Below are 12,270 nucleotides of genomic sequence, written 5' to 3'. Positions count from 1 at the left end.
TGGATATTATGATTTAAATATTTTTATTTAATTTATTTTACAATACCAACATTATCATCAGGTTGTTTATTTAGTAATGAATCATATACTTTTCTTATGTGTACTAAAAAACTGGTAATATTCAAACCAAATTTGGCAGAAATAGGTATAATGTTATCATCTTTAGTGAACTTCTTTAAAATAGGCAAATTTACCTGAAAAGACATAACAAATGAAAAGGTAACAAATTCAAAGAGAGAACTGAAACAAAATGTTTAAAATTTACTTTTCGCTACCTTGGATTCTTCGAGATCCATTTTATTTGCAATAATTATTTGTTTTTTATTTGCCAGATCAATACTAAACGCTTTTAACTCTGTCCGAAGTATTTCTAAATCATAACAAGGATCATTGCTGGTGTCTAGTACCATTAATAAACAAGAACATCTTTCTGCATGTTTTAGGAACTGTATTCCTAGGCCATAATTTAAATGTGAACCTTCGATCAAGCCTGGTAGATCTGCAACTGTTTTAAAAATTGCTCTCATCAGTATAATTGTTACACACGAAAAAATAAATAAATTCAAGATGTGTCTAAAAAAAAAAGTAATACCAGCTATTTGTTCAAAATCACTGTAGTTTATAACTCCCAAAAATGGTTTAAGTGTAGTAAAAGGATATGGAGCAACTTTTGGTCTTGCTCTAGAAATAGCTTGCAGCAGCGTACTTTTTCCAGCATTAGGTAAGCCTAGCTGAAAAGTAAAGAAATGTAAGACTCGAATACAGGTTCTAATGATTTGCAAAAAAACTGCCTTCCTTAAGGTACCAATTGTCAACAATTATCCTCTTATTTAAGATTGTAGAATACAGAATACGATCTGTCATGGCGGTTGGCGATAGGGCAACGTTTCCATTAGATCCAGTTTCAAGAACAATTGCAACACTTATTAAAATTATGCCTTGTTGCTAAACAAATCTTTTCCAGAACAGATGAAATTAGTAATTTTGCTAATATAACTAGCAATTTATTAATTATCTTACGTGAGTAATACAACTAGATCGCTGCCCGCCGAGATGATCGCTTCTGTCATGAACTTTATTTCCATTTCATAGAAAGCTTAAATTTAAATGACGGTAATTCAGTTAAAGAAAAAAAGTAACCTACAAGTCCAAAGTGGGCCATGCTTTTAACTTCCAAAATATAAGATATGTGTTCCCCAGTAGCGCCATATTCTGCAATCTTCGGACTCTGCATTAGATCAGTAGCAAAAAAATGATTACCACGTCCACCAGCACCTCCTCTCGCCAATATAAACATTGACCCATCTTCGCAAAGATCACCGACCGTACGACCATGGTTATCTCTAATTACAGTCCCAACTGGAACCTGAAAAAATATATTTTGTAATTTTTTTTGTATATAATTAAACTAGTTAGTTTTTTTAACTGTTTAAAAAAACACTAGCCTTTACTACTAAATGGTCAGCATTTGCTCCGTGACAATCCTTATTCCTGCCTTTGTCACCATGGTTAGCTCTCAGTATTGTCTGCACATTATTCAGATCTCTTTCGTTTGTCGATGCCTTAAAAAAATAATAATCATCATCTATGAAGAGGAACATACATTTGTGCTATATATATACAAACTAGGCAAGTGTATTTCGGTTTAAGATGGTCTTTAGGGCTTGTGCTGGTAGAATATTATTGGAATGGGGATGCTCACAAGTATGCCAAGGTCCCTAAAGAAAGAACTGGTTCACTTCTTGAACGAGGATATACTGATAATATACATTTTCTAGATGGGCTTACGAACAACGTTTCGTGGATGGAGGTGATAGAATCGTCCTTACTATAAATTATTCTTACTTTAACCATTAATAAGATCCAAGGACAAAATAGAGAATCGAATCCAGCATTTTAACACACTCGGTTGTCTAGTAACTTTAAACAAATACTTACAAAATAGTGGTTTATTTCATTAGATAATTCTAATAATACCTAAATGATAACGTTGACATAAGGTGAAGGGTAGGTGTTCATGCCACGTCCAAGATAACAGTACAGAGAATAGAACAGGGAGCTCTGCACTGAATTTAGAATACCCAGAAAGGTAAAATAGATACTAAGTAAATACTGTAAATAAATACTTCTGCACTTTATCTAATGTGCTCCTTTACTAAAATTTAAATTTCTCCGACGGTAAATATTGAAAGCAATAATTACAAATTAAAATAAAATCGGTTCTGGAAGGGCGACTTTACTGAATAGCTTGTTGAGTATTGGGCACTATCTGGACAATGACCTTCCTTCTCACTTCTTAAACTTTTTATCAGCCTGAATCGGCATTTGATTACTTTTTTATTAAATTTGTTTAATGTGATTCTGATCTTTGTAAACAACGTTTCTTATGATGACTATGATTCTAATTATGAAGTTTGCACCTTATTGACTTCTGGACTATAATGCAATAACATGAACCTTTGCTTCATATCAAAATTTTTATGAGGAAACTGAAGGCTTCAGAAATATTTGCCATTTATAAGAGGAAGAAAAAGTCGTGTTTAGAGTTTCTCACTAGATTTTTTTCCATTTTAAATTATTCCCTTTGTTAGTAAGTCAAATCATACTTGCAAAATGACGTGGCCTCCATGACCTCCATCACCACCATCTGGTCCAGCGTTCTCGTTGGCCCACAGCTGCAGAAAAGAAACACAACCATCACCACCCTTTCCTCCTTCAGCTGTTACCCTTTTACTGTCCACAAAATGTTTTACCTTTAAAATAATTAAATCTTGTTTACATATATTTTGTATATATTTATATATTATAGAAATTTATATACTATATATAAAAGTATTTTATTTTTAGTAATTGTGAAAAAAGTAGTAGAAGTACATTAAATAAACTTACTATTTTGGAAGTAGATTTTCTTTTCAAATTTCTTAAAGGCTGCGATGTACTAGTACAGTATCTTAATGAAGGACTTATAGCCCATAAAATCCTAATAGCTTTCATAGTTTAATGAAATGCTGAAATAATTAATTGCAAATAATATTGTAATAGTAGACAGATTTCTGAGTATGTTTAGACTTAGGGGAAAAACTTTTAAACAATTTGCAAATTTAATAATTGTTCAATTGCTTTGGTAATAAGTTTGTGATAATTAACAGCCATTTTTCTACACAAAGCCCAGTAATATGATTTATAAACGAATCTGAAACAATATGTAGGTTCACCGTTCTCAGGGTGATATTCACTGAGGAGATTTACAGATTCAATTATATCACAATTAAGCTCCTGTACTAACAACAACAACTTATTAATATCCAGGGACCCACAATTTATTCTAAAAGTTGCGTCAAATATAAAAGTCTGAAAGTGTATGCTTGGAGGAATTAATTGAGAATGGCACTTATCTTTTAAGATTTTTGTCCAAGGACACCATAATTGCCTCCAACTGATATCAAGAATGCTTGCAAGAAGTTGATCAATATTAACATCAACACCACTTTGGATTTCGTCTTGTAATACAAACCAGTTATTGGCTTCTAAACTGTAAACATGATTTTTTCTATCACCGTATAAGTAAGGATGAAACTGATTTTTCATTTCACTCATAAAATTTCTGATGATTTCGGCTGAAAGGGGGCCAAAAACAGCAGCATGACATTCTACAGGGGCAGCTGCAAAATCACACGAAAATTCGTTAAAAGTTAAACCTTTGACGAGGTAGTGTTTATTATCATCTTTGTTTGGGCAAGTATATAACAAATGGTTTCTTAAGTATCTATGGTTATCAGCAACAAGGCATTGCGTTTGATTCGAACAAGGAGGAAGTCTAGAGAATGGTCTCGCAGACATGGTTATGTAATCAGAAACCAATTTTCTGCACGAAGCTTCTAAAAGTTTTATGGCAAACGACTGGGGGGAGCTAGGATTCAGGTAAGGGTTACAGGCTACCTTCTTTTTGTGTGCGTAAGACATTAACACTCCGTCTATTAAATGAGAAGTACTTTTGTTTACAGTTTCTTCCATGTTCATAGGTAACGAAGGAACCACACGAAAAATATGAACAATTGCATTCTGTGTATTAAAGCTTTTGGCCTGTCCACGGTATCCCACAGAAGTGTAAGTACTTAACAGGTCATGGGGAAACGGTCTCGTTTTCGCTAAGATTAGACCAGCACGAGCTGCCATTTCTACTATTTGCCATGAATCAGCCCAGCTTCTTTTAATTTTATCATCGGGTGTGCCACCTTGACCTGCACACAACGTAACCATAATTTCACCCCCGCTGTCTAATATTTCCGAAGATGATACGAAAAAATCTTGCACCAGCTGGCGATTAAGATGTATCTTCATTTTGCCACCAACATGAGGAAAGTTGAATACTATTTTATTGAATAGTTTGTCTCCTAAAACGGGATGCGTTGATAATTTTCTAGCATCTACGCCAAACAAAACTTTCACTCCTAAAAGAATATTAGGGATGTCAGGATCTCATTAAAAATATCATAAGGATAAACAATCAACGGTTCTTACCTGCGCTTAACAAACGCTGCTTGACCTTACTAGAAATAATACAATTTTCCTCTTCTTCAAAACATGTTGTAACAAAACTTGAAAAATTAACAGATTCTTCAACTCTCCTGCGGCCCACTATAGAACAAGAAAAAGTAAAATTTCCCTCTCCAACAAGAAGCACTGATTCCTCTTTTTCGAAGTCAAATACGCTCATACTATTTTTGACAATGGCAGACTGTATACCTCCCTGAACTCTACAACGTTTGAACAAACTTAGGAACAGTGTACATATATTATAGCAAAAGTAATGTTTCGGTCATCCAAACTCTTTTTATTTCCAATTTCTTTGCACAGTAAAAAGCTCTGCAATTAATTCTATTTTTTTAATAAACCATCGTACACTGCTATGATTACAACCGACTAAATTTTTATTTTGTCATGACGCAACACAGGTTAATGTTGGCACAAATTATCCTATGGAAAATTACAAAATTAATACTTGATTCAAATAACCTTATTCTTTGCTACTAAGCTACCAATCAACTAAGCTTCCAATTTTATTATGTGATTGTGAAATTATTTGAACAACTCCATCATTTTAAGAGAGAAAATTAAAAAATAAAAGACGTTCATTTTGTACTATCTTTTATACAGGTCGTATTTTTAAAACCACATTTTTATCCCATCAAAAGTTTTTTTAGCTAATTCGTGTTTTCCACATATTTGAAATCTCACCTTGAACACATTTTCATTTATAAACATTTAATTTATTTCCTTTATTTGAAGACTTTTTTCGATTCCTAAAAAAAAAACATATGTACAGCGGAAGTAATCCATATGGCATTAAGATCTTGCTCCAATGAGGTTCAAGGTTTATTGGTCACTTTGGCTTATAAGTTTTGTTGTCCATACGACGGTCACAGGTCTGCCATATTGGAACTGAACTTATTGTTACCGGTAAGTTATTAACATTTTTTATGAGAAAAAAAGTTGTTTTCATCTGTAAAAGCTTGCTAGTTTTGATTCATGCCAGTTGGTATGTTTTGCAAACTATGTTTTTCGCTAAGAAGTAGCATATATGGAGTAACATAACATGTGCAACTCATTTGGTAGGGACGCTTGTACGTCTTGTCCAAATCACTTACCAGAGAATAATTATGAAATAAACTCATGCAGTAGGTTCCGAATAAATTCTTTTGGTCTAGTTAAATTCTTTTAGTAAGTTCAAGAGCGATTATATTTATTAATTACATTTAATTGAAGATAAAATATATAATTTTACAATAGAAATCAGAGCACATTTTTTTTAAGTCGTTAATGCGAAATTTTTTAATTGAATCTAACCAATATATAAAATATATCATTTTGGAACTGGTTGAAATGAGTACTTGGTTGATTTTTAAATTAGTGGACGTATGATTACAGATTCATTTTGACAGTTGTTTATTAATTTAAAATGTCTATTAAAATAAGTATTAATGAATCGGCAGGAAAGTTCCATTACAATTTTTGAAACCTGATAAAGGGAAGTAAACGGCAACATTTATTTCGTTTTGTGACAGTGAAAGCAATTTGTACATTTCGGTAGCTAATTAAGTGTAATTCGCTCATTACAGCTATTTGCGGAAAGTAATTGTATTATTGATGTTCAAATATCTTTCCAATGATATTGACATATTTATACTTGAGGAATCTTTATTGATGAAACTTACTAATTTGTTTTTGTTTTTTTATTAGGTACTTTTAAGGACGCATAATGGCCGACAATGATGATCTTCTTGATTACGAAGATGAAGAGCAAGCAGAACAGCCCATTGTAGAAGGGTCAGGAGATGCCAATCAAAGGAAAGATGTTAAGGGAGCCTATGTTTCCATACATAGCTCCGGTTTCAGAGATTTTCTGTTAAAACCGGAAATATTAAGAGCAATTGTTGATTGTGGTTTTGAGCATCCCTCTGAAGGTAAACATTTTTGTTAAAAAACAGTGACTATTAAAATAAATCCTCCTTTATAATTTAAGAAACGGTAACTGTAAAGCACTATGAAACTGTTCGTCTTTCGTCAGTGTTTTCACTTGCTACTGCCGAATGATTTTTTTTTTTTTACATTTGAAAAGTGAGTTTCTCTGTTGAGATAAATGTTTATTGGAAATATTTTTCTAACCATTATATCACTTCAGCATGGAAGAAGTGTTGAGTAATTGGTGGTTACCCATCTTCTCTCAGTACCTCTTTTTGATTATACTGCATTCAATTTTGGATCCCCCCTCTTTACCCTGGGGCCCTCCAGGGCTTCCATTTAACCCATAGATTTAAAGCAGAGATAAATAATAGTGAGTAAATAAATATATCGTTCCAACAGTTGTACTGCTCTTCAAGGATGTGTTAAATTAAAAACACTATTGACAGCATTTTCTTATTTCTTAAAAAATCCAGTTATTAAATAATTAATCACAATAATTAAGGTATCACAAAGTTGATCACGTAAGTAAGCCAAAGTTAATGACAGATAATAAAAGTAAAAATTGTGTTGATATTTATTGCGATGGATAAGCTTGGTAGATATGTATTAGCTTATGAATGAAAGAAATAAAACCCCAATTTTCTAACTCATCTGGACATATGTCCACAATCAAGATAAACCGAAGTCTGTAAGTTATAATCTATTATAACCTTATAATCTATCTATGAAAGGAAAGTAATTTTTTACTTTTCTCTAATACTTTTTACATTTTAAAAATTTTCCTTATGTAAATTTTAAATTTCGACTTCAATTGAAAATCGGAATTTGGTTTAAGTTTGCATATTAAAAATAAATTAATTTATTTAGTGGTAAAGATTCTGTACTTGGCAGTTTAATTTTTATCTTTTTTATTTCTTTTGAATATCCTGTTAGTTCAAGCTAATTAATAGTTAGAATAAAGTTTCAGAAGAATGGTGAGAGTTGTAAGAGAATGCATATAAACCAGATTCCTCCCACTTGTAGAAATTTTAATATCGATTATTTTCTTTTAATTACTTTAGACTTTATGATTGTACAAATAATCTAATAATAAATTTCTTTTTATAATCTTTTAGTACAACATGAGTGCATACCACAGGCCGTATTGGGCATGGATATTCTTTGTCAAGCTAAATCTGGTATGGGAAAAACAGCAGTGTTTGTATTGGCTACGTTACAACAGATGGAACTTCCTGAAAATCAATTGCCTCAAGTCTGTGTACTTGTCATGTGTCATACAAGAGAGCTGGCTTTCCAAATCAGCAAAGAATATGAAAGATTTTCAAAATATATGCCCCATATTAAGGTAAGTGATATTAGGGTATCACAAGAATTAAACATCTATCCATTAACAGTTTTTAAAATTACAATAAAAATTGTGACTCAAACTTAGATTAATTTCTGATTATTTATTCATTAGATCAAAATTTTCGTATAATATTGCTAATTGCACGTACAAGTGATATAAGTTTTGCTTTATAATAGTGACGAAAACTTAGTTAAAGTGGAACGTAATATGATTTTATATTTAATTGAACATAACAAAAGGGTTTTAGAGTATATTGGGTTTATTCTTATATGAAAACTTGAAAATTGTATTTGGTCTTGTCTGTAAAGTCAATATAAATTAGACTGATTAAAAAAAGAAAAGGTTTTTTCGGTAATAAACAGAGAAAGGTTAATTTGAAAGTTTCATTGTTGCTCGTCATTAGAAAGTAATGTGTAGCTTGACGTTATAACTAAAACCTGGAAAGATGTGATCGAAAAATACAAATTTGTTTTGATTTTGACATTTCCATTCCAGGCAGGACAGAAATAACTTTTAACTCTAAAAAATTTCCGGTTAAAGAACACAAATCGTACCCAAAATGTAGAGCAACAATTATTTCTTGGCAATTGCTGAACAAACAACTTTTTTCTGTTAAGTTAATTTTTAGAGGGTATTGGTATAATTTCAAGGTTGTATTTAATTTTTTAAAAGTTTTTAATTGTGAATTAAGTGCAAATGATGACGTTTGATAGGGACAACTGATTCATTGATCATGACTGAGTTATCAGAACTGATGCACTTTATATTTTACGACAGGAAAATTTGTAGAAAATAATCTTAAGTTTTAAAGCATAAAATATTATAAATGATTAATTACTTCTAGGTGGCTGTTTTCTTCGGAGGACTACCTATTTTAAAAGATGAGGAGGTGTTGAAAAATAATTGTCCTCATATTGTTGTCGGAACACCGGGCCGAATTCTTGCGCTAGTTAGGAATAAAAAGTTAAATTTGAAGTTTTTAAAGCATTTTGTTCTGGATGAATGCGACAAAATGTTAGAGCAGTTAGGTACGTTTTTTCTTGTTTATTTTAATGCAGAATATTATTTTTTAACTTAAAGTATGTAATAATTAGTGGTAGACATGTTATGAAATGAAAAATGTGTCCTCTTAATTGTCTTGGTGAACAGGTCAGTCATCTAGTATGAGGGCTTCTCAATATGGTGGATGATAGAGTATGGGGGTTGTTTTTTAAATTTGACTCACATGACATTTCTCTTGAATATTTTTTACTGCTTACACTTTTTGCCTTTATCTTATTTTGTGCTATGTTTAGAAATACAACCAAAGACAGACACGACTTCTTTCTCAAAGCCAGTTTTCTACAAACCTGTTTTTTTTTTTTTTTTTTTTTTTTTTTTTTTTTTTTTTTTTTTTTTTTTTTTTTTTTTAGCGCATCAACAGCTGAGGTTATTAGCGCTCGGAGCTTTTTTCAGTGCACTGCCGGCCTCCGGACAGTGTTCTCTCCTTACAGACAACACTGTCCATTACCGGACAGTGAGCTGTAAGAAGCTCCTAGGAAGAGAAAATCTAAGGGTCAGCTGCTGGATTCGAACCCGGGACCTCCGTTATCTGTTATTTTGAAAAAAATTAAAAGCGAAAATTTTGGATATTCCATTTTATGGCAAGGCAGCCTATTAGGACCTTAGTCTACATAGACGGTGAAGGCTATTAAAAAAAAATAGTAATAATTAAAGAGGGATTAGCTATGTGGTTAGCAGAATGGATTTCCACGGGGAGATCTTGGGTTCGAAACCGGCTGCTGGCATTTAGATTTTCCCTTCCTAAGAGCTTACAGCTTTCTGTCCGGAGGCTGGAAGTACACTGCAAAAAGCTCCGAACGCAAACAACCACAGATGTTGTTGCGCCGCGTCTTAAATCATTAAAAAAAAAAGTACATATAATATGTAATTGTTTAAAATAAAAGAAATTTTCTAAATTCAGGAAGAATATGTTGTGTTACAACTCTATTGTGTTGGCTAATCTGCACAGACAGGAAGCCAACAAACAAACAAACAAAAAAAAAAAACTATTGTATTTTGAATTTTGATAAAACGACACCAACCAAAAACTATTAAATGATTTCCATATCCGTTTGAAAATGTTTATCATAGACAAAGGTTATTTTTTAGGTAAATGGTATTTTTTTTTTAGAATAATGACGTCACATATTAAATAATGAATCTTTAATATTAAAATTTCTTCCCTTCTGTGATGATGATTATTATTATATTTCTATTTCTTTTTTCCGGTGCATCGACAAATGTCATTAGCGCTGTCTCGACACCTAAAACCCATAATCATTATTATTATTATTTTTTTTTAACTTTTACAGATATGAGACGTGATGTTCAAGAAATATTCCGTAACACCCCACACAGCAAACAAGTTATGATGTTTAGCGCAACATTGAGCAGGGATATTAGGCCCGTCTGCAAGAAATTCATGCAAGATGTAATAAATTCCTTCCACACTATATACAAGTACTTCTATCCTACTCCGTATATTCCTCATTCAATGCCACCGATACCACCTCCTACCATCGCTGTGTCCTAAAAAAAAAGAAAAGCTACAACCTTGAAAGAAAAAAAAACATTAAAGATAAAAATAGATTGATAAAAGCACCTCTTTGTTCCTGTCCAAGACCTAATGACAGATAATTTCCTGATGGTTGAAATTAATCAAGAGTACATTTAAAGTTGTGTTACTATTTTGGGGGTAACGCTCACTGTTGGACGTCGCCATACATCGCACTGTTCAACTCGCAGAGAGAGAGAGAGAGAGAGAATGATGTTGCTTGGACCTGTAAATGAGAGGCGCACAAGAATCTTTAAGACTCAGCCAAAAATTTAAATAAAAATATTAATAATGGCGCACCATTGGAGATGATGAACATGTGAAAACGCAAGTCATGGATTCTCTTCACACATTTTTCCCAGCTGTGGAGGATGGTGTTGTACGGTGTTCTCTCATTTCTACAAAACCGTATGTACTAGACCCCAGAAAAAATAGCCAACCTTTGCTACCGTATTTCCATTATCCTTTCTTTCCATTTTGCTAAAAATATATCTGAGCAATAACTTAATTTTATTTAATTTTAGAATATTTTTCTTAGCAATAATCTAGTATTTCACTTATCTCAATATGCTAGCCAAAAGTAATGTTCTCAGAACGAAAGATGAAAATATAAATTAAAAGTGTGAAGTCGATATCTTTATAACATTAAAATTCGATCGTACAAGAAAATTTAAGAAGCGTTATGAAGATTGGTGTGCTTTTAGTGTAGGGAAGAAAAGGAACTCTTGATTCTTAATGTCTTGGAAAGTGATTCATCTGAAGAAAGAAGCAAATATTGATGAAACTTGAGGTCAGAAAGGTCAGAATACAAATTTTGAAATCATCTTTATGTATGTTAACAAATCTGCAGCAAATTAAACTGGGATTCCACACCAAGAGAAGACCAACTATCGAAGATTGTTAAGGATTTTGATTTAGCCTTGCTGTTGCCATACTCCTACAGGAAGAATAACTCAACCGTATCATTTCAACCAGTACATTTGCGCTGTTGCAGTTCTGGCAGAAGTTAATAGTTTAGGAACTTCTATAATGATTCTTTTTTTTCTATCTACAAGCAGAAATAATTACTTCAAAGGTTTCTAACTCTCCTAATTTAGAAACGACGTCCACTTATCTCAAAGTGATTGGAAGTACTGTGTGATAAAGTAAAAGACTTTTATGAGTTATTAATGGAAAAGAAAACAATTCGAAACGCTTAATGATATATTACTTTTGATTAGCTAGCATAATTAAAAACGATCTCCCTCCTCTCACTTAAAACAAGAAAAAAAGTTTCTCCCACGCTTCTTTATAATCCTATAATATTTATATCCTCTTACTTTTTATTATTTAAGTATATGTTGCTTATTCAGTTAATCATTTAATTATCTTTTGTTGTTATTAATGAGTTATTTTGAGTTTTCAGTATTGTGTATGTTTAGCCAATGGAGGTTTACGTAGACGACGAGGCCAAGTTAACACTACATGGCCTTCAGCAACATTATGTTAAGTTAAAAGAGAATGAGAAGAATAAAAAACTTTTCGATTTACTTGACATATTGGAATTCAATCAGGTATGTAAATGGTTATTTTTAGAAGAGATTCCCTTTTAAAACAAACCTGATAAATCACTCAGTTCGGATGCAGCAATTGTTTCCGGTGCGCAAAAAGCGATTTCATCAGTAAAATAAACTTTCATTTATTCATTGCATAATTTATAACATTTATTAATGGGGTGAGTTAACAATTTTTTTATTTTTTTTGGATCAAATGTAATAGTTTTTAATTTGTAAAGTTCGAATCCAGCAGCTGACCCTTAGATTTTCTCTTCCTAGGAGCTTCTTACAGCTCACTGTCCGGTGATGGACAGTGTTGTCTGAAA

At 32.2% G+C, this 12,270-nt stretch overlaps 3 protein-coding genes across 6 annotated transcripts in view; 1 reads left to right on the top strand and 2 right to left on the bottom strand.

Moving 5' to 3' along the window:
• Window positions 1-6: 6 nt before the first annotated feature.
• On the bottom strand, window positions 7-5,257 carry LOC141456101 (GTPase Obg). 3 transcript variants are annotated; one of them, XM_074131772.1, is made up of 9 exons: window positions 5,239-5,257; window positions 4,522-4,638; window positions 2,890-3,008; window positions 2,607-2,753; window positions 1,446-1,562; window positions 1,145-1,366; window positions 593-731; window positions 276-505; window positions 7-194 (listed from the first exon to the last, which is right to left on the bottom strand). In XM_074131772.1, the coding sequence occupies exons 3-9, from the start codon at window positions 2,992-2,994 to the stop codon at window positions 33-35; spliced, it is 1,122 nt and encodes a 373-aa protein (XP_073987873.1). In that variant the 5' UTR covers window positions 2,995-3,008; window positions 4,522-4,638; window positions 5,239-5,257; the 3' UTR covers window positions 7-32. The 3 variants fall into 3 exon arrangements, with proteins under 3 accessions (XP_073987873.1, XP_073987872.1, XP_073987871.1); XM_074131771.1 differs by lacking the exon at window positions 5,239-5,257 and adding an exon at window positions 5,017-5,214; XM_074131770.1 differs by lacking the exon at window positions 5,239-5,257 and having other exon boundaries at window positions 4,522-4,662.
• LOC141455610 (uncharacterized) lies at window positions 3,085-4,341 on the bottom strand. Its single transcript, XM_074130791.1, has one exon. It carries the CDS (start codon window positions 4,339-4,341, stop codon window positions 3,085-3,087), a length of 1,257 nt encoding a protein of 418 aa, XP_073986892.1.
• Window positions 5,258-5,313: 56 nt separating the features above from the next.
• Hel25E (ATP-dependent RNA helicase 25E) overlaps window positions 5,314-12,270 on the top strand; it is a 205,016-nt gene continuing 198,059 nt past the window's right edge. Inside the window, exons 1-6 of one of the 2 annotated variants that reach the window (XM_074131763.1) lie at window positions 5,314-5,460; window positions 6,241-6,464; window positions 7,581-7,810; window positions 8,658-8,841; window positions 10,168-10,286; window positions 11,831-11,962. In XM_074131763.1, coding sequence (XP_073987864.1) covers window positions 6,260-6,464; window positions 7,581-7,810; window positions 8,658-8,841; window positions 10,168-10,286; window positions 11,831-11,962 — 870 coding nt within the window. In that variant the 5' untranslated portion in view covers window positions 5,314-5,460; window positions 6,241-6,259. The remainder of the gene's footprint in view (window positions 5,461-6,240; window positions 6,465-7,580; window positions 7,811-8,657; window positions 8,842-10,167; window positions 10,287-11,830; window positions 11,963-12,270) is intronic. The other variant, XM_074131765.1, reaches the window with a different exon arrangement.

This window comes from Rhodnius prolixus, unplaced genomic scaffold (genome assembly GCF_049639745.1).
Source record: "Rhodnius prolixus isolate KJV_2025 unplaced genomic scaffold, Rpr scaffold_4, whole genome shotgun sequence".
Taxonomy (NCBI): domain Eukaryota; kingdom Metazoa; phylum Arthropoda; class Insecta; order Hemiptera; family Reduviidae; genus Rhodnius; species Rhodnius prolixus.
Note: the sequence above shows the minus strand (reverse complement) of the source record. Positions and strands in the feature narration are given on the sequence as shown.